The sequence below is a fragment of the Ursus americanus genome, chromosome 16 (genome assembly GCF_024610735.1).
Source record: "Ursus americanus isolate L20-20 chromosome 16, mUrsAme1.1.p, whole genome shotgun sequence".
In the NCBI taxonomy this organism is placed as follows: Eukaryota; Metazoa; Chordata; class Mammalia; order Carnivora; family Ursidae; genus Ursus; species Ursus americanus.
The window spans coordinates 44,559,352-44,585,564 of NC_142142.1; the positions used below are offsets into that span (position 1 = coordinate 44,559,352).

The window sequence follows — 26,213 nt, forward strand, 5'->3', positions numbered from 1 at the left end:
TATCTTTGTCATTCCGACTAGAGAAATTCCTCTAACATTACTTTTGGTGTGGTCAGCTGACAGCAGAATCTTGAAGCTTTTGATTGTATGAAAAAATCTTGATTTCACCTTCAATTTTGAAAGATACTTCCACTGAATACAGAATTCTAGATTGCCAATTGTTTTCTTTCTGCACTCCAAAGATGTTATTCCAATATCTTCTTGCTTGCATTGTTTCTGCTGAGAAATCTGTTATGATTCTTATCTTTGTTCCTCTATATAATGTGCTTTTTTCCTTTGGCTGCTTTTAAAATGTTCTCTTTATGATTGCTATTTGGCCATTTGACTATGGTACAACTTTGTGTGGTTTTACTTGTGTTAATTCTGCTTGTAGATTAAGTGAGCCTCTTGGATACATGGGTATATAGTTTTCATCTAATTTGGAAAAATTTCTGCTGTTATTTTAAAAAAATATTTCCCCCCCTTTCTCTTGCTAGGACTCAAATTACACCTATGTTAGACTGCTTGCTATTCTAAAGGTTACTGAGTTTCTATTAATTTTTATGTCAGCCTTTTTACTGTCTTTCTAGAGAGTTCCTATTGCTATGTCTTCAAGTGCCTTGATATTTTCTTCTGCAGTATATAATCTGACATTAATACAATTGAGTGATTTTTTTTCCTCTTCAGATATTTATTTTTAAGTTTCTAGATGTTCAGTTTGTTTTTTCTTATACCTTCAATTTCTTTTAGCATTATGCCCATTTTTTCTTTAAATTATTAAGCATATTGAATATATTTATAACAGCTAATTGTAAAGTCCTTATCTGCCAGTTCCATCATCTCTGTCATTTCTGGGCTGTTTCTGTCGACTTATTTTCCTCCTGGTTATAGATGACATTTTTCTCCTTCTTCCATATCTAGTAATTTTTGATTGCATTTAAAATTACAGATTTTATGTTGTCAAATGCTGAATTTTATTGTATTTCTTTAAAGTGTATTGGGCTTTCTTCTGGCAGGTTTTCTTTTAAAGTTTGTTTTTAAACTTTTCTAGATACATCTAGAATAGCATAGGGTATGTCCCATGTATTTATTGAAATCCTTTCACTCTGTCTGGCAGGAATTCAAATGATTCCAGGCTACACGAGCTCTGGGAATTATTCTGCTTAATACTCTCTGGTAATTGGTTTTGTCCAAGAAGGGTTTTTGGTTTTTGTTGTTGTTGTTGTTTGTTTGTTTTCCCTTAAACCTGGCCTTATGGAATTTAACCGTACTCAGCTTTGGGATTGAACCAGTCTCAAGTAGATCTCTATTCAGGTTTCTGGAGCTCGCCTATGCAAGCACCCTCTGCTCCAGTATTCTACTCCACAGATTTTAGCTGCTTTGGGCTCTCCAACTGCCAGCATCTGTCTCCTCAGTTTAGCACAACTACCAGGCTGTGTTTGTTTTGCTTTCCCTGCACTCCTGTTTGGAAATTGCCTCTAGGAAGAAAGTCAGGGTGATCACATTTATTCTCCCCCCCCCCGGAACTAGATTCTTCTGCTGCTTTTTGTCAACATCTGAAACAGTTGTTTCATATATTCTATTTTTTTAGTTTAAGGCATAGGGCAAGTCTGAACCCTATTACTCCCTCATGGTTAGAAGAGGAAGTTGCAACTCCACTTTTTCTGAAGTATCTTTTCTGTATACTTTTTTCTTTTTCTTTTTTAAAGATTTTATTTATTAATTTGAGAGAGAGAGAGAGACAGTGACAGAGATAGCAAGAGAGAGCATAAGCAGGGAGGAGAGGGAGGAGCAGACTCCCCGTGGAGCAGGGAGCTTGACGTGGGGCTTGATCTCAGGACTCTGGGATCATGACCTGAGCCGAAGGCAGACACTTAACCAACTGAGCCACCCAGGCGCCCTTCTTTTCTCTATACTTTGAATGACAATTTCTCATATGAGAAAAGTTGAACATCTTTTCATGTGTTTAAAAGCAATTAATATTTCTATTTTCTTTGAAATCTCTATTCACGTCTTTTGTCCATTTTCTCTTGGGTTGTAGGTCTTTTTATTCTCAATTTTTAGAAGCTTTTTATATACAGACTTCAGCTTTTTGTCTGAGATATAAATATATACATTTGAAATTTCCACTGTTTATGGTGTGAGAAATGGATCTAATTTTATTATTGTTCATATGGCTATCCAGTTGTACCATCACTATTTAAAAAAATGGAAACTCATCTTTTTCCTACCAACTTGAGATGCTACCTTCATCGAATATTAAATTTCTACTTGTTCTCAAGTCCATATGCAAGTTTTATATTCTATTCCAGCCATTTACAATTCTCTTCATGTGCTGTTATAGAAGCTTTATAATGTCTCCTGATCTGTAGGGTTAGCTTTTACACATTGTGCATTCCTTCCCAATCCCCTCCCCCCCTCAGGATGTTCCATACTATTCTTGCTTATTTATTCTTTCTTATAAACTTTATAATTAGTTTGTATTCTCCAGGAAAAAACTGTGGGTATATTTACTGAGATTATGTTACATTTATAAACAGACTTAGAATTGATATATTTTGGTTGAGTCCTCCATTCCAAGAACATGGAATGTCTTCCTATTTGTTAGATCTTGTTTGTGTCCTAAGTACGTTTACATCTTTAGCCATATAGGTTTTATAAAGTTCTTGTCGGACTTTTACCTAGGAATTTTATTTCATTTTTCTATTATAATGAGATCTATTATTATATGCTCTAACAGGTTACTATTTGTGTATGCAGTATTTTGATTTTTTATTTTATTCCTGCAATTTTATTATTATTTTTAGTATACTCATTAATTCTTTTGAAGTTTTCAGGTATATAATAATGTCATCTGCACATACAGATGGTTTTACTTCTTTCTTTCTGATTCTTTTGCCTCTAATTCCATTCTCTTGCCTAATGGCATTTTCTCTTCTCTCCTATACTATATTAAGTATAGTTGGCATCCTCTTCTTGGTTAGGTTTTAATGGGAATGCATTAGTTTGCTAGGGCTGCCATAACAAAATACTATTGAGTGGGTGGCATAAACAACAAAAATTTATTTTGTCATAGTTTTGGAGGCTAGAAATCAAGATCAAGAGGTCAGCAGGTTTGGTTTCTCCTGAGCCCGCTCTACTTGGCTTAAAGATGGCTGTCCTCTCCCTGTGCCCTCACACGGTTTTCCCTCTGTGTGCACACATCCCTGGTGTCTCTCTTGGTGTCCAAATGTCCTCATTTTATAAGGACAACAGTTGGAGGTGTTGTATTAGGGCCCACCCTAATGGCCTCATTGTAACTTAATTACCTATTTAAAGGCCCTTTTTCCAATAGTCATATTAGGGCTTCAACATGTGAATTCGGAGGGGGTGGGGCACAATTCAGCCTATAAAAGCAGTGAATATTTTTACATTAAGAATGTTTTCAGTTCATCTGAAGAACTGCCTATTGATTTCTATTTATTTAATATGTAGACATAATGAATGGGCATTGGATTTTTCATGTGCTCTTGGCCCCACTTCATCACATCCCCTCAGATACTTCACATCCTGAAAGTTCCATTTTCTCCCTTGTACCTTTAATATTCTCTTCCCCACTAACTCTTTTTTTCAGTGTACAAGCATAAGCACACCTTCATTACACAAAAATGTTCCTCCCAATACCCTTTCCCTCTCTTTTTCGTTTACTGTAAAACAATTTAAAACAGTGATGTATACTTATACCTTCCATTTCTGTCTACATTAAGGACTGGTGTTCATTTTTAAATGTTATGCCATTTTTGCCCATCTCTCCCCTAATACCCAGTGCACCTCTGTGCAGATGGACCTGTAAATCAAAATCTGGGTTTTCTATGCGTTTTTGAACTGCTGCCTAATTGTCAAGTCGTTCCTGGGCTAGAGGGAGCTCCTGAGCAGGATCTTTGATTTCTGTCCTTAAATTTTAGGCATGTTGCCACCAGGTGGCAGTAGCTAAAGGAAAGTCTGAACTGATAGTGAAGATGTTTAGGCCTTTGTTGATTTTTAAACACCATGTATATAAATATACATATTTATACATACACATATACATATATAATTTATTTAATGGAGGAATATATACATATATATAGTAACATAGTGTGTATATGTATATATATAGTATATAGTATATACTATATATATACACACACACACTTTATATACTTTAAAAAGTAAAATAAAAGCAAGCACTAGAGTTTGTCATGTGGAAAATGTTACAACCCTGTCCGATATCCAGATCTATAAGTTGTTTTACTGAATTTTGGTCATCTTTGAAGAGAGCCAGTGTGGGGATGCCTGCATAGCATCCATCTGGGCCCTGGGACCAAATGGGGGAGGGGACGGAGTAGGCACATGTGTTCATTGTTCTTGAGATAAGCAGTGCCAGGGTTGAAGTGAAATTGTGCATGGTAGTGGTTAAAGTATGTTTCATGTATGATCTCAAAGGCCATGATTTCCTGTTTTCTATAGTATCTAGGAGAGTATTCGAGGGAACCACCTCTTGATTACTACTTAGGCCTCTGATTTATCTACATGTAAAATAAAACTCTTTAAAATATCATCTTATGGCTGGACGCTTGGGTGGCTCAGTTGGTTAGGCGTCTGCCTTTGGCTCAGGTCATGATCCCAAGGTCCTGGGATCAAGTCCTGCATTGGGCTCCCTGCTCAGCTGGGAGCCTGGTTCTCCCTCTGCCTACTGCTCCCCCTGTTTGTGCTCTCTCTCTGTCAAATAAATAAATAAAATAAAAAAAATATCATATGTGGCCACAGTGATACAAAGGATATTTTCCTCCTTCATTTGGAGAGAAGACTCTGGGCACAGCCTTAATTGGAAATCATGGTCTTTAGCTCAGAATTCCTGCCAGGCTAACAAAAAAAGAAAGGCACTAGGCTCTCCTTTTTCTGGAATAACAGAGAAAAGAAGGATTAGGTTCAGGACTTCTCCCTCATCCATTATCTGAGCATTTTCCCTTCTAGGACCAGGAGAGAAGGGACTCTAAGACCCAGCTCTGATGTCACCATTGGGAGAGCGGCTGCATTCCACGTCTCTTGGTAGCCTTCCCAACCTAGAGTCCCACAGTGGAATGTTTTGGATGTGGATTTTCGTTTGGATTTGTCCCCTCCTCTTGTTTGGATCCGGGGTGGGGGAGAGTGAATCAAGGGAGGAGGGCTTCCCTGGTCTCAGTCTTTGAACCTCGTTCAAGGACAAGTTCTGAGTAGCCTGGGCAACTACTCAATCTTTCTGCGATGCTGTCAGTACTGGATTCTGGTGTACAGTCTAGCACTGTCCCACTCGGACTGGAGATATGCCCTGGGGCCTGAGGACCTGTGGACATCTTCCCATTTAAAAGGGGAGAACATACTTAAGTGTGGAAAGGGACAAGAAGGGATGCGTTTAAAAGGGGGGAGCACACTTAAGTGTGGAAAGGGACAAGCATGTCTAGTCCATGCTCCTGTTCCTTTGCATGGACTAGACATTCTCTTGATTTGGAGATGGAAATTCCCATTCTGAAGGTAAGGAACTGGCTCTACCTTTAATAAGGTTCTTCTTTTCCAAACCAAGAGATCACTGTCCAGAAAAGGATGGCTCAGCCATGATTGCTAGATCCCTGTTGAGTTCACAGATAGACCAGAGCGGCAGGCCATTCACTTCCTCTTGATTTTAGTTAAGTGGTGTGTCACTCAACACCCCCTCTTATTCTTCTTTTTCTTATCTTTAGCTTATCCTTCAAAGATTTCTTTTATTTATTTTGTAATTCATCCCAAATAATTGAACTCATTAATCATCATCACCTATGTAAACTGCAAGACTTAGATCTTTTTATTTGTTTCTTTGTCATCAGTGACCACTGTGTTTTGATACTATGGCTTATGGTCACTGTGGAGGCTGTGTTCTCTAATGATTCTTTCCTGCTCATGCTTGGTTCCCATGTTATAATGTTTGGTAGAGCCATGGCTTGACCAGGCGGCCTGGACTGACCAAGTTTTATGATGACAACAGCAACAACTCTTACAGATATGTCATAGCCCCTTCCTCCAGCTCTCCTGAAATATCTCCTGTGTAATGGCTGGTGGATTTTGTAGTCATGGGCACTACCTTTGTAGTTGTCAGGCTTAGTATCTTTATTTCAGGTTTTCATTCATTTTATCTCTGTAGGTATCATCTCTGATAGGGGCAGGTCCAAAGTTTCACTACCTACCGATTCCATTTAAAACTGGTCACTCTCTCTTCCTCTTCTTTGCTTTTCACCCTTCCCCACTTCTTCAGCATTCATGCTCTTTTAAAAAAGATTTATTTATTTATTTTAGAGAGGGAGAGAGTGCAAGAGACCATGAGTAAGGGGAGGGGCAGAGGGAGAGGAAGAGAATCTTAAGCAGACTCTGCACTGAGTGTGGAGCCTGATGCGGGGCTCAATCCCACGACTCTGAGATCATGACCTGAGCTGAAATCAAGAGTTGGACACTTAACTGACTGAGCCACCCAGATGCCCCAGCATTCATGTTCTTCATAAATTCTCTTGGAACTTGAGTGTTGGGTAAACCATCCAATTTGAGTGTGCTGTTTTCTACTGGGGCTCTGAGTGACATTATCTTAGTTTTCTGGGCAAGCCCTCAATTTCCTTGACCTAGACTTTGACCTTGCCTCTTACTAGTTCCCTCTCTGGGAACTATTTTATTTCCCACCAGTCACTGATTGTGGCCCTACTATGTATGTAAAGATAACCAGGAAGCAGGAAATGATTCTTGCCTACCTTCAAGTATTCCTTCCTGCCTTTGCTTGTCTAGCTCCTGTGCCTTATTCACCCATGGCTAGGACTCTTTGTTCTCCCTACCTCACCAAATACCAGATTTGCTCTGCCCTATGGATCCTGTGCACTAAATCAGGTCTTATTTGCCCCGTAGCCAACAGGACAAGGAAGGACAGGATGCAGGAAAGCTAAAGATTAAGACTGATAGGTGCATATCTCTCTGCTTCCCTCCCCCACAAAGAGCTCCTCTCCCAAAAGAGCTCCCAAATTGGGTTGGGAGTTCTCTGGGTTGCTCTTGCCTTGGGACACAATTCGTATACTTACCCCAAATTGCACATGGGATCCTAGAAACAGATCCAAACTCTGACATTTCTGAGAGAAATGGCTAGGCTAAAAGGGAAGCGGTCTTTTAAAGAGGTTGTATCTTAAGATTTCTTTATTATTTCTTGGGGGTAGTTTAAAAATTAAAGGCATGTCTCAGTAGTATCATGGTATTGAACTATATTTAGTGGAACTTTATAAGGGAGTCTACAAGATATGACCAGGAGGAAAATGATTGCCCCATCTGTGAAGGGGCCATTGGCTCTGGCCAAAAGCAGATGAATCCTGTGTAACCGGGCACCTATTCCTTCTGTGCCCCAGGATGATGAAAAATGGGAGGAATCCTTTCTCTTTGTCCACATTCCCTCCTGACTCATCCCCAAGAGAAAACAATGAGTCCTCTGTGTGGGGGCTAGAAGAGGGTACTGGTGCTGGTGACGTATGGCCCCACCCTGAGCCTTTTAGGACACGCCTGTCCTCAGGAGTTTCTTCCTCTTCAGAGTGCTCTCCCTTTGCAGGGAAGACTACTACTGCCAGCTCTGCTGGTTTGTAAAGTCAACCTGGGGAAGTAGGGAGGGAATTAGAGAGTCCTTTTATGGTTACAGCTCCAAGGTGTTCAGTTTATCTTTTTAAAATATAGCTCATGCGAGACAAATGGCCTGCAGACTTCCTCTACCCTCTTCCTCAAAGATGTTACTCTCTGAAAGAATAATCATCTTTGGAATCTGGCCTGTTTGTACTTTTTTGGGGGGTTTATTACACTAACAAAAAGAGCTTGGAAGGGAAAAACAAGTATAAATACACACTGAGTATTGTGTGGGAGCAAGAGGGGAGGGCTGTTTTCACCCCATTAGGAAGATGGTGGAGGGGCTAATGACCAGTCACAGGATGGGAGAGCTGTTCTCCAGCCTGGAATGCTCTCTGCCCCCTCCCTTCCCTTGCGTGCTCCAATTCGCCAGCAGTGATGGTGCGTCCTATCAACTTCATCAGTATTTAGGCTGATCTTTATCTCGTTTTGTGTGGCTCCTGTCTTCTTTCTCAGTTAGTTCACCACTCAGAGTGTGGAGGGGAGGAGCGTTAATTATCAGTAGCCACATGTGTCAGTCAGTGTTCTCCAGAGAAACAGAATCAATAGGATTTATCTATCTACAATTTGTTTTAAGGAATTGGTTCACGTGATTGTGGAAGCAAACAAGTCCGCAACTTGTAGGGCAGGCTGGCATGTTGGAATTCAGGTAAAAGTTGATGTTGTAGTTTTGAATCTCAAATTCATGGGGTAGACCAGCAGGCTGGAAACTCTGGCAGGATTCTTTGTCTTGAGGCGAAACTCCTCCAGGAAATTTCTTTGCTTTTAAGGCCTTCAACCAATTGGATGAGAGCTGCCCACATTATGGAGAATAACCTGCTTAGAGTCAGATGATCATAAATGTTAACCACATCTACAAAATACATCCACACAACTTCTAGACTAGTGTTTGGTCAAACAACTGGATACTATAGCCTAGATAAGCTGACATACAAAATCAGCTGTCACAGTCTGCCCACTGTCAAGTTGGCATCCAAATGTATCTCCTTGAATTGTACTGAATCTCCACCATAAGACAATAACAAAGCTGTGCTTCTTCCCAACATGACACAGCCTGACCCATAAGATCAAGAATCACACCACTCTAGGGGGGGCGCCTGGGTGGCACAGCGGTTAAGCGTCTGCCTTCGGCTCAGGGTGTGATCCTGGCGTTATGGGATCGAGCCCCACATCAGGCTCCTCCGCTATGAGCCTGCTTCTTCCTCTCCCACTCCTCCTGCTTGTGTTCCCTCTCTCGCTGGCTGTCTCTATCTCTGTCGAATAAATAAATAAATAAATAAATCTTAAAAAAAAAAAAAAGAAAGAATCACACCACTCTTAGCCAAAGCTCTCTTATTTTACTCTTCAGTAGACTCACTGATTTAGCCATATTCCACCTTTCCCTAAATACACTTGTGTTTTCTGTACCTCCATGTCTTTTTTTTAAATTTTTAAAAAATTTTTTTATGCTGCTTTCCCTACCTGGAAATCCTTCTCCCACTGTCTGCTAGTCACTTTCTACTTATCACTTAGGACTCGGAGCAAAGAGTTCTTAGCACACTGTGAAACTTAATCATGTATTTCCATAGTAATGATGTTACGAGATAGGACATGGTTTCTGAGTGAAGACGGAATATAAAATAAAGGTCTGGCCAATTATCTGTCATAAAAATAAAGACACACCACATATTATACACTAAAATCATTTAAAACATAAAGTCATAAAATAAATTGTATAAAACAGGAAATGAGCTACTCCTCAACAGACAACGAAGTGTGTGTGTGTGTGTGTGTGTGTGTACGTGCGTGTGCGTGCAGGTGTGTGTCACATAAAAGACTGCTACTATAAACAGGCTCATCCAAAATATAAATGCTAACTATGCCACATGTTAGCCATGTAAACAATAATGATGTCATTAGCCTTATTTGAGTTCGAAAATAATTTGGAGGATGTATTAAATTATTTTAAGATGTTTCCCAGTAACTTTTGAGCAGATACATAGATAGATATCGAGGTTGCAAGCAAACGTGGTTAGAGTTGTTTTGCTGACATTAGAGCATTAGTTTATCTTTTTAAAATATAGCTCTTGCGAGACAAATGGCCTACAGACTTCCCCTACCCACTTCCTCAAAGATGTTACTCTGAAAGAATAATAATTTCTGGAATCTGGCCTATTTGTACTTTTTTTTTGGGGGGGGGTTGTACTACACCGATAAAAGGAGCCTGGTAGTGAAAAGCAAGTATAATACACATTGAGTATTGTCTGGAAGCAAGAGGGGAGGGCTGTTTTCACGCCACCAGAAAGACGGTGGAGGGACTAATGACCAGTCACAGGATGTGAGAGCTGTTCTCCAGCCTGGAATGCTCTCTGCCCCCTCCCTTCCCTTGGGTACTCCAATTGGCTAGCTCCCATTACAGCCCATGATGGTTCTTAGCTGCAAGAAACAATCTGACTCTGGTTAACTTCAGTAGGAAAGAAATTTATTGGAAAGATATAGGGTAATTCACAAAACTATACAGAAGCTAGGGAACCAAGTTTAGGAAATAATTAGGAACCATGGGATGCCAGGAGGCTAGAATCACAGTTATGGCCACAAGTAAGGAATGTGCTGCTTTAAGTCACACTGGACATTGGCCATTATCACTGGTCCCATTACAAATGTAACACTGCTGGCTGCAAGAGATTATCATCTTTGTCTTTCCATTATGGACTCAAAATTCTCCTTGCTTCTTCGTACCACTTGCTCTGGAAGCAAATCCTGTGTGGGGGAATCTGATTGGCTGAGGTCTTCCTCTGTACCTTTTAGAGATCTGGGGAGCATTGTCTGGCTTTACTAGCTACCAACTGGGGAGAATTCAACAGTCAAACCAGGGCAGGTCTCCAGACAGAGAAGGGGGTTCTGGTGCTGGGGAGCCCGATATCGACTACACCCTATCCTTCAGGTCTCTGAATTTCACTTCCTCAGGGAAGCTATCCCTGATCTTGGAAATTCAGTTCAATTCCATTAATGCTTTCATCCAACCCAGAACTTTCCCTTGAAGCATTACCACACTTCTAATTTGATCTAATAATATCTAGGGCCTCTTTATGATAAATGTTGGGTGTGAGGTTTTACAATCATAGAGGAGGTGTGAATTCCAGGTCCACACACATGCAAGTGCAGGTATGGTTAGGATTCTCAGGGGAGAGGGTTTTCCTTTTTCCCTGCTTCCTTCAGAGCCAAGGCTGGGACCAACCTGTGTCCTTGCCCTCTGCCCTGTGGGAGCAGTTTTTTTCTAGTTCATTCTTTCAGGTCTCACTTTCTTTGATCATGGGTTTATGAGTGTGGTGGGAGGTGACATGGCCTCGAATCCCACTCTGTATCATGCCAGGGCCGCCGGCTTCACCTCTTGCCTGTCATGTGTGCAAATCCAGGTTCTTGGCCCACGGACACCCGCAGGTCAACCCTGGCTCCAGCTTCACATACACTGTCAGATTCCTGCTTTCTTACATTTTCCTTTCTTTTGCCCTCACAGAAACTTCCCTTACTTTCCCACAAACTATGCCATATAATAAAAGGTCACTTTAATATTGCTTATCCACTATTTTTATGTGTCTCTAGTGATAGGTTTCTTTCCTGCTTATATAGCCAGAAATATTTATAGTTTCAATATTTTTCAATTTAATGAGTGGATGCTTTATTTATTTTAAATTTAAATTCAATTAGCGAACATATAGTTCATCATAAGTTTCAGATGTAGAGTAATAATTTATCAGTTGCATGTAACACCCAGTGCTCTTCACATCACGTGCTCTCCTGAATAGATGCTTTAATAATTATTTTAATAAACAGAAATATCTATTTCTCTTTTATGTGCCTCTTGGTCACTGCTGTGTACTTGCTGAATCTTCCATTAAAAAAAAGCCATTTTTCCTAAAATAAACTCAGAACATTCAAATTTGGAACTGAGATGGACTCTCAGGGTGGGGAGAGGTGATTGCACCAAGTGACTCAGACCCTGTCCTGGAGATTTCCCTGTCCCTTCTCTCCGCTGTCCACCCACCAGCATGCAGGCCTCAGAGGGCCACTGCTTCTCCTCATCACTGGACAAATGACCACAACCTTGCTGCCCTATCGTGCCTCTTGAGACAAGGCCAGAGGGTTCCAACATGACTGTCTTTGAGGCTAGGGGATGGCAGAAGGGAAATAAGCATGAAGCATGTGAACAGAATACATATTATGAGCTGTTGTTTAATCATTATCAGCTTCAGGAGTCACACAGAGGTGTCCACACCCCAGCTCCTGTGTCAGAGGCCTCCCTTGGCCCTCACTATGCAGGATCACATTTGACTTGTCTACTTCTCGAAGTCCAAACTAAGGAAGGGATGCCAGGTGCTCTCTCTTTTTCCACCTATGCCCCTCTTCTTACAGTGTTGATTTCCTGGATGAGACTCCACTTATCTCCCAGGTGGTTGGCACTGGCAACACCTTTTCTCCATGGGAGAAGAATCCAGTGGGGCTCCTTTTGTTTCGACAGTAAATGCAGGTATCAGAATTTGCACTCAGGCCAGCCTGACAACAAATCCCATGCATTTTTCGCTCTCTGATGCTGCTATAAGGTCTACATTTCTCTGAGCATCTAGGTGATAATTATCACTTTGAGCCCATGTGGCTTTACACATGAATTTCCAATCCTAACATAAATAAGGACGCGGTGTCTTAAAAAAGAGCATGATCTTTTGACATGTACTGCTGAGATGTGCACTTGCGTGTTTGCTAACCCCTAAGTTACTAACTCCTGAGCTTGAACTAATTATTTCACTTTTGTTAACCTCAGTTTACCTTACCTGTAAAATGGAAACACGACCAATATCTTACGTACCAAATTGTGACGTCCTGATGCTCTTTCCATTGCTGGGTTTTTAGCATGCTGGCAGCCAGTCTCATGGGCATATTCCTTGCCCATCCCAACCCAACCTTAAATAAAGAGGTTGGAGAACTTCCTGGTGAAACCAACAAGCCTAAAAGGTGTATAGACTGATAAAGTGGCTTCCATGGGCATCTTTTAACTAAACAGTGCTTCTCAAATTGTGGTCCCCAACTTAGCAGCATCAGCATCACCTGGGAACTTTTTAGAAATACAGGTTCTCAATCCTTGCCCCAGAGCTAGTAAATCAGAGGCTCTGGGGTACAGCCCTGCATGCTGTCTTCCTAAGCCTCCTAGGTCATCCTGATGCAGGCCGAAGTTTGAGACCCAATCCTCTATCAGTCAGTGACATATTTATTTCAGTTTCAGTCTCAGGCCATGAAACGATTATGGTGCTCACTCTCCCTCAGCCACATGAAATTCAAAATATGATTTTAATATTTGAAATGAAGCAAAAATTACCTCTATTCTGAAATTAAAGTAGTTTCTGGTTTTTTTTAATTTTAAACTGGGAGATCGTGGAGATGTTTTCTAAAATCTTTTTGGTGTCCTGACTTACTGGTGCCTAAGCACATGCTTCATTGCTTTCAGCCCAGCCCCAAGTAATGAAACTTGGTCAAGGTAAGTAAGCTTCACGCTTGGAGCTGTCTTACTCTAAATTCCATGCGAAGACAGGAAATAAGGTGGTGGAGATTCCTACTGCATTACACGGTGGCAGCAACATACTGGAGGGGAACTCCTGGGCCAGGGACATCAGCGGCAGAAGGAAGCCCAAGGCTATGAACGTGACTCTCCATTGGCCACCAAGGCTTAAGACAGCATGCCCTACAGCTGTGTGTAGAAGCCACAAGATACTGCTGGGGGGTGGGGTGGGGAGGCAGAGACAGCAGGAGGGATCCCAGGACAGGCAGGGTGAGCACAGGACAGCGTCAAGCAGCTGGCTCTAAGCAGTTATCTATGCTAGGAGCAGGAGATGCTTCTCTAACTGTCCAGGCCTTGGGTAATTAGAAGGAAGCTTGGCCTTGAGAGAGTCTTTGCTGGAAGAGGATCCAACTTCATCTGGGCCTGGTGCCAGCCTGCTTAGCCTGAGCTGCCCCTGAGCTGGTGGAGCTACACAACTTTGTGCTAAACCCTCACGGAGGAATTTTCAGCATGGCAATAGGGAAAGGGAGGCATTGGGCCAGCGACCCTCCGTAATTGGTGTGGGATTTGAGCGGAATTTGCTTAAATGTGTTGAAGTTTCTTATTTTGCGGTTCGGAACGAGAATGGAACCCCAGGACTCTGCTAGGGATGATTACAACTGCATTTTCGTCTTTTTCCTAATGAAGGTTTTAGCTCTGGACTGTGGTTCCTATTCCCAAACTGTGGGGCATTTGACACTTAAGACTATCCTTTCCACACCCTTGCCCTGGACTTTTCCCAAGCTGTTTCAACTACTTTAGAGCCTTCCGAAAAGCTCTGGGCTGCATAGCAGGATACAGAAGTGCAAAAACCATGAACTTTGAAAGCTGCAGTCCAAAGACCGGGGACCACAGTATCAGTTTTTTGCTGTGTAACTTTTGAGGAACGGAATACACAAACGCATAATGGCCAGACCTTGTGTAAAAATAGAATTCTTACCCAGAACCTGTGCAGCAACCAGCCTGTGAAGCCTAACCACAGCCTCTGCACTAATTAGCCCAGAATGGTCAGCATTCAGCTGTTGACTGCCAGCTTTGCTGATTTCTGTCCTCTGTTCCAACTCTGGACCGGAGAAAGCCAAATACGTTCCCCCACCAATCACAGAGCGAGCCCGCCTCTACTTAGCCAGCCTCCAGCTTCCCCATGCCACCCACCTCCAATTAGAACCCCACTGATACCCTTCCCTTTTTTTTTTTTTTTCACTCCCTGGCCTCCTTATGAGTCTCTTTACCAAAGGCAAGTGACAGTGGCTGGCTCCTCATTATGGCAAGCTCTGAATAAATAGCCTTTGTTTGTTTTCATTTGGTGGTCTTTGTTTTTTCCACACTTTGGACAACTCACTCAGCCCTATTTTTCTTGTCTTATGTTTTTTTAAGATTTATTTATTTATTTGAAAGAGAGAGGGCACGTGTGAGTGTGAGTTGGGGAAGGGCAGAGGGAAAGGGTGAGAAGCAGACTTCCCACGGAGTGCGGAGTCCAATGGGGCTCCATCCCGTGACCCCATGACCCCATGACCCCAAGATCATGACCTGAGCCGAAATCAAGAGTTGGAGGCCCAAACAACTGAGCCACCCAGGTGCCCCCTATTTTTCTTATTCGTAAACACTAAATAAGATGATCTCACAAGATGGTAAGTATTGATTGCTGTTGACCGCTAAGATGCCATTTTAAAGAAAAACACTTTATTGAGGTGTGATTGACATGCAGAATGCTGTACTGAATGTACTGAATGTATACAACTTGATGAGCCTGTAGACAAGTATACATCCACGAACACCATCACCACACTCAGTGCCATGAACATGTGCATCGCCTACGAAAGTCTCCTTCTGTCTCCTATGTAAAAAAATTTTTTTGTGACAAGAACACAACATGAGATTTATCGTCTTCGCAAACTTTTAAGTATACGATACTGTATTGTTAGCTACAGGCAAAAAAAGAAAGAGACCCTTTGGGGTTTTTAGGCTGAGTGTACTTCTCAGAGGACACATGAGAGAGATGTTCCTTGTGTACACACCCCTTCTATCTCTAATGGTATGAAAAATAAGTAAGAAGCTTATGCACTCACATAGCCTTCCTCTCATTTTAAGAAAGCTCTATGCCACACCCATAACAAGTAGAAAAAACCCCGAGAAAGCTGAAATTAAAGTTATCTCCAGCTTAATATGCTTTCTCATAAAGAATAGTCTTCTGCATATAAATTTGAATTCACTCTAAAAAAAGATGCTTTGTAAAGTGTGATAGGAAGGACAAACTTATCTCAACTGTAGGACTTGCCAGTCAGGGAGAGAAGCAGTTATGGGCAGACACATGGGCAAAGGTCACCTCCCTCCCTAACAGCCTTCTAGACTTGGTGAGAGGTGTTCCAACCCTGGCCCTTCTCTGGCTGTGCCCCTCCCCACAGAATGAAGAGATCTAAGGGGATGTGCTCAGCCAGAACCTCTGTACCTCATTCTGGACTTGTTCTCAATGTTGGAATACCAGAATTCCCTGCTCAAATACCCTTTACCTGCTTATAAGGCTCTTCCCAAGGTCCATCCCCTCAAAGTAGACCACAAGCTGGTTGTTCACCCCTAGACCAAAGGGATGACCAGGGGATGGCTGCACACAGGGGATATGGATGGAGCTTGGACACGAGGATATCCATCAATGCGTCTTCATGAGGCCCCTTGCGGAGGGGGCCAGATCTGGTGGTGAGACGTGGAGGGAGCACGCTGTGGCTGTGGGCAGGGGGCTGGAGACCAGGCAGAGCCTTCCTTTAATGTCACATTCTGGTGCAGAATTCTTAGCATTCTGAGATTTCTAAATTTGAACCTGGCATTTTAGCTTGTTGCAAAGGTATATTTGTCAAGGTAGGAAGAAGAAAATATTTAACACTCTGTTAGCTTGATTTTTAACTTCCAAATATTTAGAGAATCTTTCTCCAGGCCTCACAGATATTGAAGGTGGGCCTGCCTGTCTCCCCATTCAGCAGTTCAGTGGCCAGCTCTGAGCCAGGGCTCTTGGGGCATGTTGACTGGTATGCACCTGGGGGGTGAGTCTAGAAAAAGGAACTTTTATTTCTGTTTCTCATTTCCCCACTCCCTACCTCCATGCGTCTTCTCTCTCTGGGTAACCATTCTTTTTTTTTTTTTTTTAAAGATTTTATTTATTTATGTGACAGAGAGACAGCCAGTGAGAGAGGGAACACAGCAGGGGGAGTGGAAGAGGAAGAAGCAGGCTCACAGCGGAGGAGCCTGATGTGGGACTCGAACCCGGCACGCCGGGATCACGCCCTGAGCCAAAGGCAGACGCTTTAACGACTGCGCTACCCAGGCGCCCCTCTGGGTAACCATTCTAACCTACTTAATGTATATTTTATTTTTTTTCTTTTTAAATGTGTTTTTTTTCTGGTTTGTGTACATGTTATTTTATATACATAAATAATGTGTTGTAGATCTCACACAGCCCTCGAGTTCTAGGCTCTATCTTCCGTAGCTAATCCTCTGCTTCTCACTGCTGCCAAGTCTCTGCCACAGCCTGTGCTTTTACGTACCCAGTGGTGGGTGTAAAGAGAGAGCTCATTGTTTTAATTTGGACTGCTCTGATTAGTAATTGGTTTAAGCATCTCTTCACATGCTTGGCGGTCCTTCAGGTTTTGTCGTGTAATGTGTTTGTTGTATATACCTTGCCCATTTTTTCTGTTGATGTTTTTCTTCTTGCTGGTTTGCCTGCGTTTCTAATATATGCTAGTTAGATATCGTCTTCCATTCTATTTCTATTAACTCCATCCCCTGTGTCTTTTGCTGAACAAATATCCTAATTTTTGACATAATGAAATTCACCAATTTATTTGGCTTTATGGTTTCTCACCTTCAGCTAACAAGTATTTTCCTACGTTTTTTTCTAACCAGCAGGCCTCTATAGTGGTAGCGATCTTATCTCTGGAGAAAGGTCAGGAAAAAATGGGTAGCCACTTGGGAATGGCTCTTTCAATATCCATTCTACTCTCCTTCTGGTCAGGTTAAAAACTAAAAATTACATACCCAGATGCTCTGGTAGCTGGAGCCCTGGGATGTGAATCAATTGGCACTGGAGAGGTGGTGGGAGGGGGATTCCCACATTTCATTGTGATCAGAATCACCTGAGGGTTTATTACAGCACAGATTGCGACTAATTCTATAGGCCTGAAGCCTACAGAGGGCCTAAAAATTTGCATTTCTGACAGGTTTCCAGGTGATGCTTAACCTAGGTTCTATTCATGAGTGTGAGAGGCAATTTTCATGGGGACAGCAGGGACAGGGGCAGTAGGACCCCTAGGTCATGTCTACTGTGGAGTCACTCTGGGTGCCACCTCACCCCTTCTCCAGTCATCCAAAAATCTGTGAGCAACTAGTTTCCTGTATTAGATTCCTTTCTGCTTGACATAACTAGTTATTTCTGTTTCCCATAATAAACCACTGCTTGATACAATAGCACACCAAAAATAGCTATAAATGACAAGAGGATGTCCATAAATCCTTTGCCCTATGTCAGGCCGCTGAGTCTAACCCTTTTATCCTTGATACCATTATAAGCAAGGGGAGCAGGGAGAAACTTTGTCCCATGGCGAATGGATTTACCAAGTGAGGCCGACAGTAAATCTATCAGTTATTTAAGCAGGACAAGAGATTTTGCAGCAATGCGTAACCTAGGGTGACCCACCCTCCTGCTTTGTCTGGGACTGACAGATTTCCTGAGATACAGGGCTTTCAGTGTTAACGCTGGGAAAGGGCCCGGCAAACCGGGTCAAGTTGGTCACTCTAGTGCAATCTTTCCTTAGTCATCTTGAAGAAGCTGTCTACAAAGTGAAAGAGGCTAGGGCAGGTGATCAAAGGTGGGGACCTGAAAAATTATTTTTTGGAGATATCTGAAACTGGAAAAGCATAATTAGGTCCAGCTTAAAAGGCTGTTCAAATGGAGTGTCGGCCTAAAGATGAAGGGATAATGTGTGAGAGTTGACTGTGGGCTCTGAGTTAGATTTGGATCCCAGTGTGGTTTGCCAGCTATGTGACCTTAGCAAGTCACTGAACCAAGTTTCCATATCTGTGAGATGGGGATAGCAACAGTACCTACGTGTTGTGAGGCAGCATTGAAACAATGCATATAAAGCATCTAGGGGAGTTGCATGGCTCAGAGTAAGCATCTCAAACCATGTGACTGGCTCTTACTATTTTTATTGCTACTATGAAATTACATAAAGGGATAATGTAGAGGTTCTTGGGCAGAAACAAGTAGAGAGGCGTGAAGAGAGGAGAGGGGGGTCTGGATGAGCAAGGAGCTGTGTCTCACTTCTTGGTGACTTTCACACTCACCTCTCTCTGTCCTGTGTACTCCCCGGCACAAAAAAAATAAGAACTGGATTGAATAATATTTACTATAGGGAAGGTAATAAAACAATGGATGACTTTCAAACTCAATGTTGAAAGTTTAAAATTTATGTTAAATTACAGTTAAGATAGTAAATGTTTATCCAAGGATTCGGGACGGAGAAAATGGATCTCAAGTGAAAGAAAACATGAACTTGAAATAATTTGATTTCAAACAGAAATGAGAGTCCAGAGAAGTAGAGAAGGAAGAGGGAAGAAGGGGAGGAGGCATTCATCCAACCATGTAGTCAAGCACCTATTTCCCATCATGGTTGGATAAGTATTCAGGAGGCTTCCCTCTGGTTTTAAAACAACTTAATTTTCAAATTGAGAAAGAATAACATTTACATCAAAACACCTTTCTCCTCAGTGTTTTCTGCATGGCGGCCTTTACCTCCTTATTCCTCAAGCTGTAGATCAGGGGGTTCAGCATGGGGATCACTGTGGTGTAGAACACAGAGGCCACGTTCTCCTGGGCCAGGGAACTGGCTGTGGAGGGTTTTAAGTACATGAACGCAGTAGATCCATAGAACATCCCCACAGCTGCAAGGTGGGAGCTGCAGGTGCTGAAGGCTTTGGACCTGCCCTCAGTGGAGCTGATGCGGAGGATGCTGGAGAGGATGAAGACATAGGAAATTAGGACTGTTAAACTCGTGACTATGATGTTGAATCCAGCCAAAAAGAAGACTGTCATCTCAATATCATAGGTGCTAGAGCAGGAGAGCTTCATGAGAGGGAGGATGTCACAGAAGTAATGACTGATAAAGAGCTCACAATAGGACAGTTTTAACATGAGGCCAGTCTCTACTGTTGAGCCAATGAGCCCCATGGCGTAGACCACAGCCACCAGCAGGAAGCAGACTTGATGACACATGATGACATTGTAGAGCAAAGGGCTGCAGATGGCGACATAGCGGTCATAGGCCATCACTGTCAGCATGTAACACTCGGCAATGACAAACACAAGAAAGAAGTAGAGCTGTGACAGGCACCCTGCATAGGAGATGGTATTCTTCTCTGACACAAAGTTCACCAACATTTTCGGGGTAATGACAGAGGAGTAGCAGAGATCCACAAGTGATAGATTGCTGAGGAAGTAGTACATGGGGGTGTGAAGCTGAGGATTCAGGCAAATCAGTGTGAACATGCCCAGGTTCCCTATCATGGTGACCAAGTAGATCCCAAGGAAGAGGAAGAAAAGTGGGAGCTGGAGCTCTGGCTGATTTGTCAATCCCCTGAGGATGAACTCGGTCACTGTAGAGTGATTTTCTGCAGCCATTCTCCTGTGTTTGGGAGCCCTGTGGGGATGGGAGAGAAGAGCCCATGAAAGGCTGCATCTTGGACTTTTGGGTGAAGCTAGTTTTGAGCACTTGGGGTCAGTTGGGCAATCCTGGGCTCTTTCTTGATGAATCCTTCCTTCATCTTGCTGTTTGCTGGGAGAAAGACCAGGCTCTGGGTGTTTCAAAGATCATGAGGATGAGAGGAAAAAGGGGGCAAGATCTGGGACTTTCACCACCTTTATGTTTCTCAAATATCCTACAGCAATGGTTCTTAAAGTGTATTCCCTGGATCAGCAGCGTTAGTGTCATGTTAGGGATACAAACTCTCAGGCCTCACCCAGGACCCACCAAATCAGAAACCCTTGGGGTGGGGCCAACAATCTGGGTTTAACACTCTTTCCAGGTGATGCCGATGCAAGCTTAGGTTTGAGAACCTTTATCCTATAGGTAACAAGCAGCATATTTTGTATTTTGTGCTTGGAGATGTATTTTGCTTCAGAAATAAAATTTCCTTGTCATCTGTGCAATTCCCAAATAGTCTCTGAGTGTGAAAGCACAAATACCCATCTCAAATCCACACAGTGTCAGGGTAGTATGGTAATTACAATTGTATCACTGAGTGACAAGTCAATGTCTGTATCTGAAAGATGAAGATGAGAACAAAAAGCCTCGATAAATTAGACAGTAATGGTTGACAGGCAAGATGGGTGCCCTCATGTCAAGGGAGAAAAACTAAAATTTTAATCAGGCCAAATGACCACCGGGAACAAAACCAGTCAGCACAGACTGAGATGACAAGCTTGTACAAAATTCAGCAAGATTAAAAAAAAAAAAAATCCCTCGCAACACATCCTGTCATGCTCTTCAGCGGCTGCCACATCCTGAAACTGTTACCAGAAATAGCGAGTTGTGTATCTTGCTTGCCACTCTGCTCCTGAAACTTGCAGCTTGGGACCTAAGTCTGACCAATGTCCATAAAGGGCACAGAGCTTGCCCTAGGTTTTTGCCTATTTAAACCCCGAGCCTGATCCTTCCCTGACAGAACTACTTCAGTTTGTAGCCCAAGGCTGTGTCTCCCCGGTTTGCAAACTGTGCAATGAAGCTTTTCCTTGCCTCTGAAGGAGTCCTTGCATTCCAAGATGTTTTTTGTTGACAAAGAAATCAGTCCAGGGCCCGATGGCTTCCCAGGGGAATTCTACCAAACACTCAAAGAAGAAATAATATTCTTATGAAGCTGTTTCAAAAAATAGAAATGGAAGGAAAACTTCCAAACTCATCCTATGAGGCCAGCATTACCTTGATCCCAAAACCAGACAAAGACCCCACCAAAAAGGAGAATTACAGACCAATAACCCTGATGAATATGGATGCCAAAATTCTCACCAAGATACCAGCCAATAGAATCCAACAGAACATTAAAAGGATTATTTACCATGACCAAGTGGAATTTATTCCTGGGTTGCAAGGGTGGTTCAAGATTCTCAAATCAATCAATCAATGTGATACATCACATTATTTAAAAAAAGGACAAGAACCATATGATCCTCTCAATTGATGCAGAAAAAGCATTTTACAAAACACAGCATCCTTTCTTGATTAAAACTCTCAACAGTGTAGGGATAGAGGGAACATACCTCAAAAGAAGTCATCAAACTCTTACTCTTCGCAGATGACATGATACTTTATGTGGAAAACCCAAGACTCCACCCCAAAATTCCTAGAACTCATACAGGAAATCAGCAAAGTGGAAGGATATAAAAATCAATGCACAGAAATCAGTTGCATGTCTCTACAACAACGAGACAGAAGAAAGAGAAATTAAGGAGTCGATCCCATTTACAATTGCACCAAAAACCATGAGATACCTAGGAATAAACCTAACCAAAGAGGTAAAGGATCTGTACTCTAAAAATTACAGAATACTTACTGAAGAAATTGAGGGAGACACAAAGAAATGGAAAAACATTCCATGCTCATGGATTGGAAGAATAAATATTGTTAAAATGTCTATGCTGCCCAGAGCACTCTACACGTTCATGGCAAACCCTATCAAAACACCATCAACATTCTTCACAGAGCTGGAACAAATAATCCTAAAATTTGTATGGAACCAGAAAAGACCCCAAATAGCCAGAGGAATGTTGAAAAAGAAAACCAAAGCTGGTGGCATCGGAATACCAGACTTCAAGCTCTATTACAAAGCTGTAATCATCAAGACAGTATGGTACTGGCACAAAAACACACACAGATCAATAGAACAGAATAGAGAACCCAGAACTCTATAGTCAACTGATCTTCGACAAAGCAGGAAACAACATCCAATGGAAAAAGGACAGTCTCTTCAGCAAATGGTGCTGGGAAATTTGGACATCCACATGTAAAAGAACGAAACTGGACCATTTTATTACACGACATAAAGGTAAACTCAAAATGGATGAAAGACCTAAATGTGAGACAGGAATCCATCAAAATCCTAGAGGAGAACACAGGCAGCAACCTCTTCGACCTTGGCTGTAGCAACTTCTTGCTAGGCACGTCTCCAAAGGTAAGGGAAACAAAAGCAAAAATGAACTATTAAGACTTCATCAGTATAAAAAGCTTCTGCACAGCAAAGGAAACAGTCAGCAAAACTAAAAGGCAACCTATGGAATGGGAGAAGATATTCGCAAATGACATATCAGATAAAGGGCTAGTATCTAAGATCTATAAAGACCTTATAAAACTCGGGGCACCTGGGTGGCTCAGTCATTAAGCGTCTGCCTTCAGCTCAGGGTGTGATCCCAGAGTCCTGGGATCGAGCCCCACATCAGGCTCCTCTGCTGGGAGCCTGCTTCTTCCTCTCCCACTCCCCTGCCTGTGTTCCCTCTCTTGCTGGCTGTCTCTCTCTGTCAAATAAATAAATAAAACCTAAAACAAAACAAAACAAAACAGACCTTATAAAACTCAAGACCCCCCCCCCGCCCAAATAATCCAGTCAAGAAATGGGCAGAAGACATGAACAGACATTTCTTCAAAGAAGCCATACAAATGGCCAACAGACACATGAAAAAATGCTCCATATCACTTGGCATCAGGGAAATACAAATCAAAACCACAATGAGATATCACCTCACACTGGTCAGAAAGGCTAAAATTAACAAGTCAGGAAACAACAAATGTTGGAAAGGATGCAGAGAAAGGGGAACCCTCTTACACTGTTGGTGGGCATGCAAGCTGGTACAGCCACTCTGGAAAACAGTATGGAGGTTCCTTAAGACGTTAAAAATAGAGCTACCCTATGACCCAGCAATTGCACTACTAGGTATTTACCCCAAAGATACAAATGTAGTGATCCAAACGGGCATCTGCACTCCAATGTTTATAGCAGCAATGCCCAGCATAGCAAAACTGTGGAAAGAGCTGAGATGTCCATCGATGGGTGAATGGATAAAGAAGATGTGAGATCTATCTATCTATCTATCTATCTATCTATCTATCTATCTATCTATCTATCTATCTATAAAATGGAATATTACTCAGCCATCAGAAAGGATAATACTTACCATTTACATCGATACCAGATCCTCAGTGACTAATGGATGGACTTGGAGGGTATTATGCTGAGCGAAATAAGTCAATCAGAGACAGACAACTATCATGTGGTTTCACTCATATGTGGAATATAAGGAATAGCACAGAGGATAATAGGGGAAGGGAGGGAAAACTGAATGGGAAATCATCAGAGAGGGAGAAAAACCATGAGAGACTCTTAACTATAGAAAACAAACTGAAGGTTGCTGGAGGGTAGGTGGGTGAGGGGATAGGGTAACTGGGTGATGGGCATTAAGGAGGGCATGTGATGTGATGAACACGACATCTGAAACTAATGATGTACCATATGTTGGCTAATTGAATTTAAATAAAAAAAAGACATCAGTAATATCAATTTCAAAGGCGGTTGTAAAAATAACACAGGATAATGCATATTTAGAAATATTTTTTCAAGCACCCAGTTCCCATAAAAGTGAGTTGTCATCAGGTGTCTGGAATTTGTTCTTAGTTTTTCACTGGACTTAAGGCTCTAAGACAGTGGTTCTCAACACTGACTATAGACTGTAATCACCTGGAGCATTTGAAAATATTGATGCCTGGGCTCCACGCATAGAGGTTCAGATTAGTTGATCTGTGGTGCAGCGTGGGCACTGTTACATACTACAGTACAGAGTAAGTGCCCAAAGCCATTATTGTTATGATGATGATTTTCAGATTGTAATACAAAACCAGGCCCCATGATCTCCCTAATGACAAGGTACTCAAATTGTCAACATGTCCCTAAGAAACATGGATCATCCTTGTTGAACCTGATACTTACAGACATCCCATCTCTAAGATGTATCGCTTAGGCTAAAAACCTTAAGTTCTCACTCTTTTTATTGCTTCCTCATATAATTGCTAACTTTTGTATAATGCCCTCAAAGGTCAATCTCTAACTCCTTCTAAAATTTTGGGTATGAGGAAAAAATGTGTTGTGAGAAGGATTTTTATTTCCATTTCCTATTGAGAAAACAGAAGCGCCAGATCCTCAGTGACTTGCTTGAAGCAAACTAATATCAATGACTTAGAACTCGAACTCTTCTCGCCTGATCATGAGCTCATTTCTTAGCCCAAGTGTGCAGCCTTGTGTATCCGCACACCTACAGCTCTAAGCAATGTGGTGGTTGAAAGTGCTTTACACTTGATGTCTCAGCTTGTGCACAGCATATGAAAAAAGAGGAATGTTACATTATTTTTTTTTCATTCTCTAGGAAGTCGGAGCTCTAAACATTACCCCAAATCATACAGTTGGTAGAGACAGAACTAGGCTATAACCCAGGGCTTCTGACTATCATCTGTTTTGTTTCCATTAAACCGTATTGTTTTGCTGTAGCTTATCTTTGAGTAGCACTTTATTATTATTTAGTAAACTTAATTTATTGAATTTTTGGAGATGCAGGATGGATTTCATTGCTAACTTCAAGGACATTTAAGAAAGTACAAAGGCAGGGGTGCCTGGGTGGCTCCGTCAGTTAAGCCTCTGCCTTCGGCTCAGGTCATGATCCCAGTGTCGTGGGACAGAGCCTCGTGTCAGGCTCCCTGCTGAGTGTGGAGCCTGCTTGGGATTCTCAATCTCTCTCTCTCCTTCTGCCCCTCCGCCTAAAATAAATGAATCTTAAAAAAGATACAAACAAGCAAAAGTAAAAACACCATTTCTGCACTATTTGGAGACTAATACTGGCAGTGACTATCTTTCTAGATATATATATATATTCTAGATATATATATATATACATATATACATAAATATATATATATATATTTACACATGTATAAATATATACGGATTTTTAAAAAAACATTTTGTAACCTGCTTTTAAAAAGTACTTTATAATACATTGTCTCATTTGATTCCTATAATAATAATAACTCTGGCACTAACTGTATTTCCTTTTCTTAGATATAACAGTCTTTAAATCCTTAGGATGTGGTGTGAAGACAAGAAAATCTGCATTGCGTTGCAAACTTCATATGTTATTGGTGGTATGGCATTTAACTTCACAGTAACTAGTCTCAGAAGTAGCTAAGTTTTTTCCATTTATTAGAGGAGAAAACAAATTTCTTCTGGATAACAATAGGTTCAAGAATCTTATGTATCCCGTGTACCCAATTTTCATCTCTTAAAACAACAAGAAACACAGGAAATCCACCTTGAAGATACCATTACCAGAAACCAAAGCGGTGCAGAGTAAACACCACTCAGTGTGGTGTAGATGGCGAAAATCCTAGACAGCACTGAGTTAAATTTTTACTCCCATAATCATCTAATGATATGAAATAGGCAAACATGATCCATATATTTGATATCAGTTACTACGATGATTACCTCTAGCTTTACCAGACCACCAGTGGCTTGGGATTGTTGCTGATGAGAACACAGCACACAAAGAAAAGATGCTTTGAGATGAAGGTAGACAAATGTTAGAAATAAAGCCTGCATTAGAAATAGGAGTTCGCAGAAGAAATACTTTTCTCATACAATTGCTTGAAATCCATAATTAAATACCTGTGGTGAGAAAAAAACAGCACGGTCTCTTGGAAATTTTAGGGGATGCCTTGATTTCCAGCAGTCAGGAAATAAACAGCAAGAAAGGAGAGAACCATACAGATTGATATCTAGTCGTAAATGTATTCTGAGGGGCCAGCACGGTTATGAAAAATGGGGTCACTGAGACTGGGAGACTTGGGGGTCTGTTTATATAACACACAGGCAGAGCCTCTTGGGATGCCGTCACTTCAGAGCCTGGAGT

At 41.8% G+C, this 26,213-nt stretch overlaps 1 protein-coding gene across 1 annotated transcript; it reads right to left on the reverse strand.

Annotated features, from left to right (window-relative positions):
* Positions 1–18,959: 18,959 nt before the first annotated feature.
* On the reverse strand, positions 18,960–19,937 carry OR8A1 (olfactory receptor family 8 subfamily A member 1). The gene has a single exon (XM_045797586.2). The coding sequence runs from the start codon at positions 19,887–19,889 to the stop codon at positions 18,960–18,962; it is 930 nt and encodes a 309-aa protein (XP_045653542.1). The 5' UTR covers positions 19,890–19,937.
* Positions 19,938–26,213: the final 6,276 nt, after the last annotated feature.

What these genes read in the sequence shown, in the direction of transcription:
- OR8A1 (XM_045797586.2), bottom strand. Translation starts at nt 19,889, where the DNA reads ATGGCTGCAGAAAATCACTCTACAGTGACCGAGTTCATCCTCAGGGGA.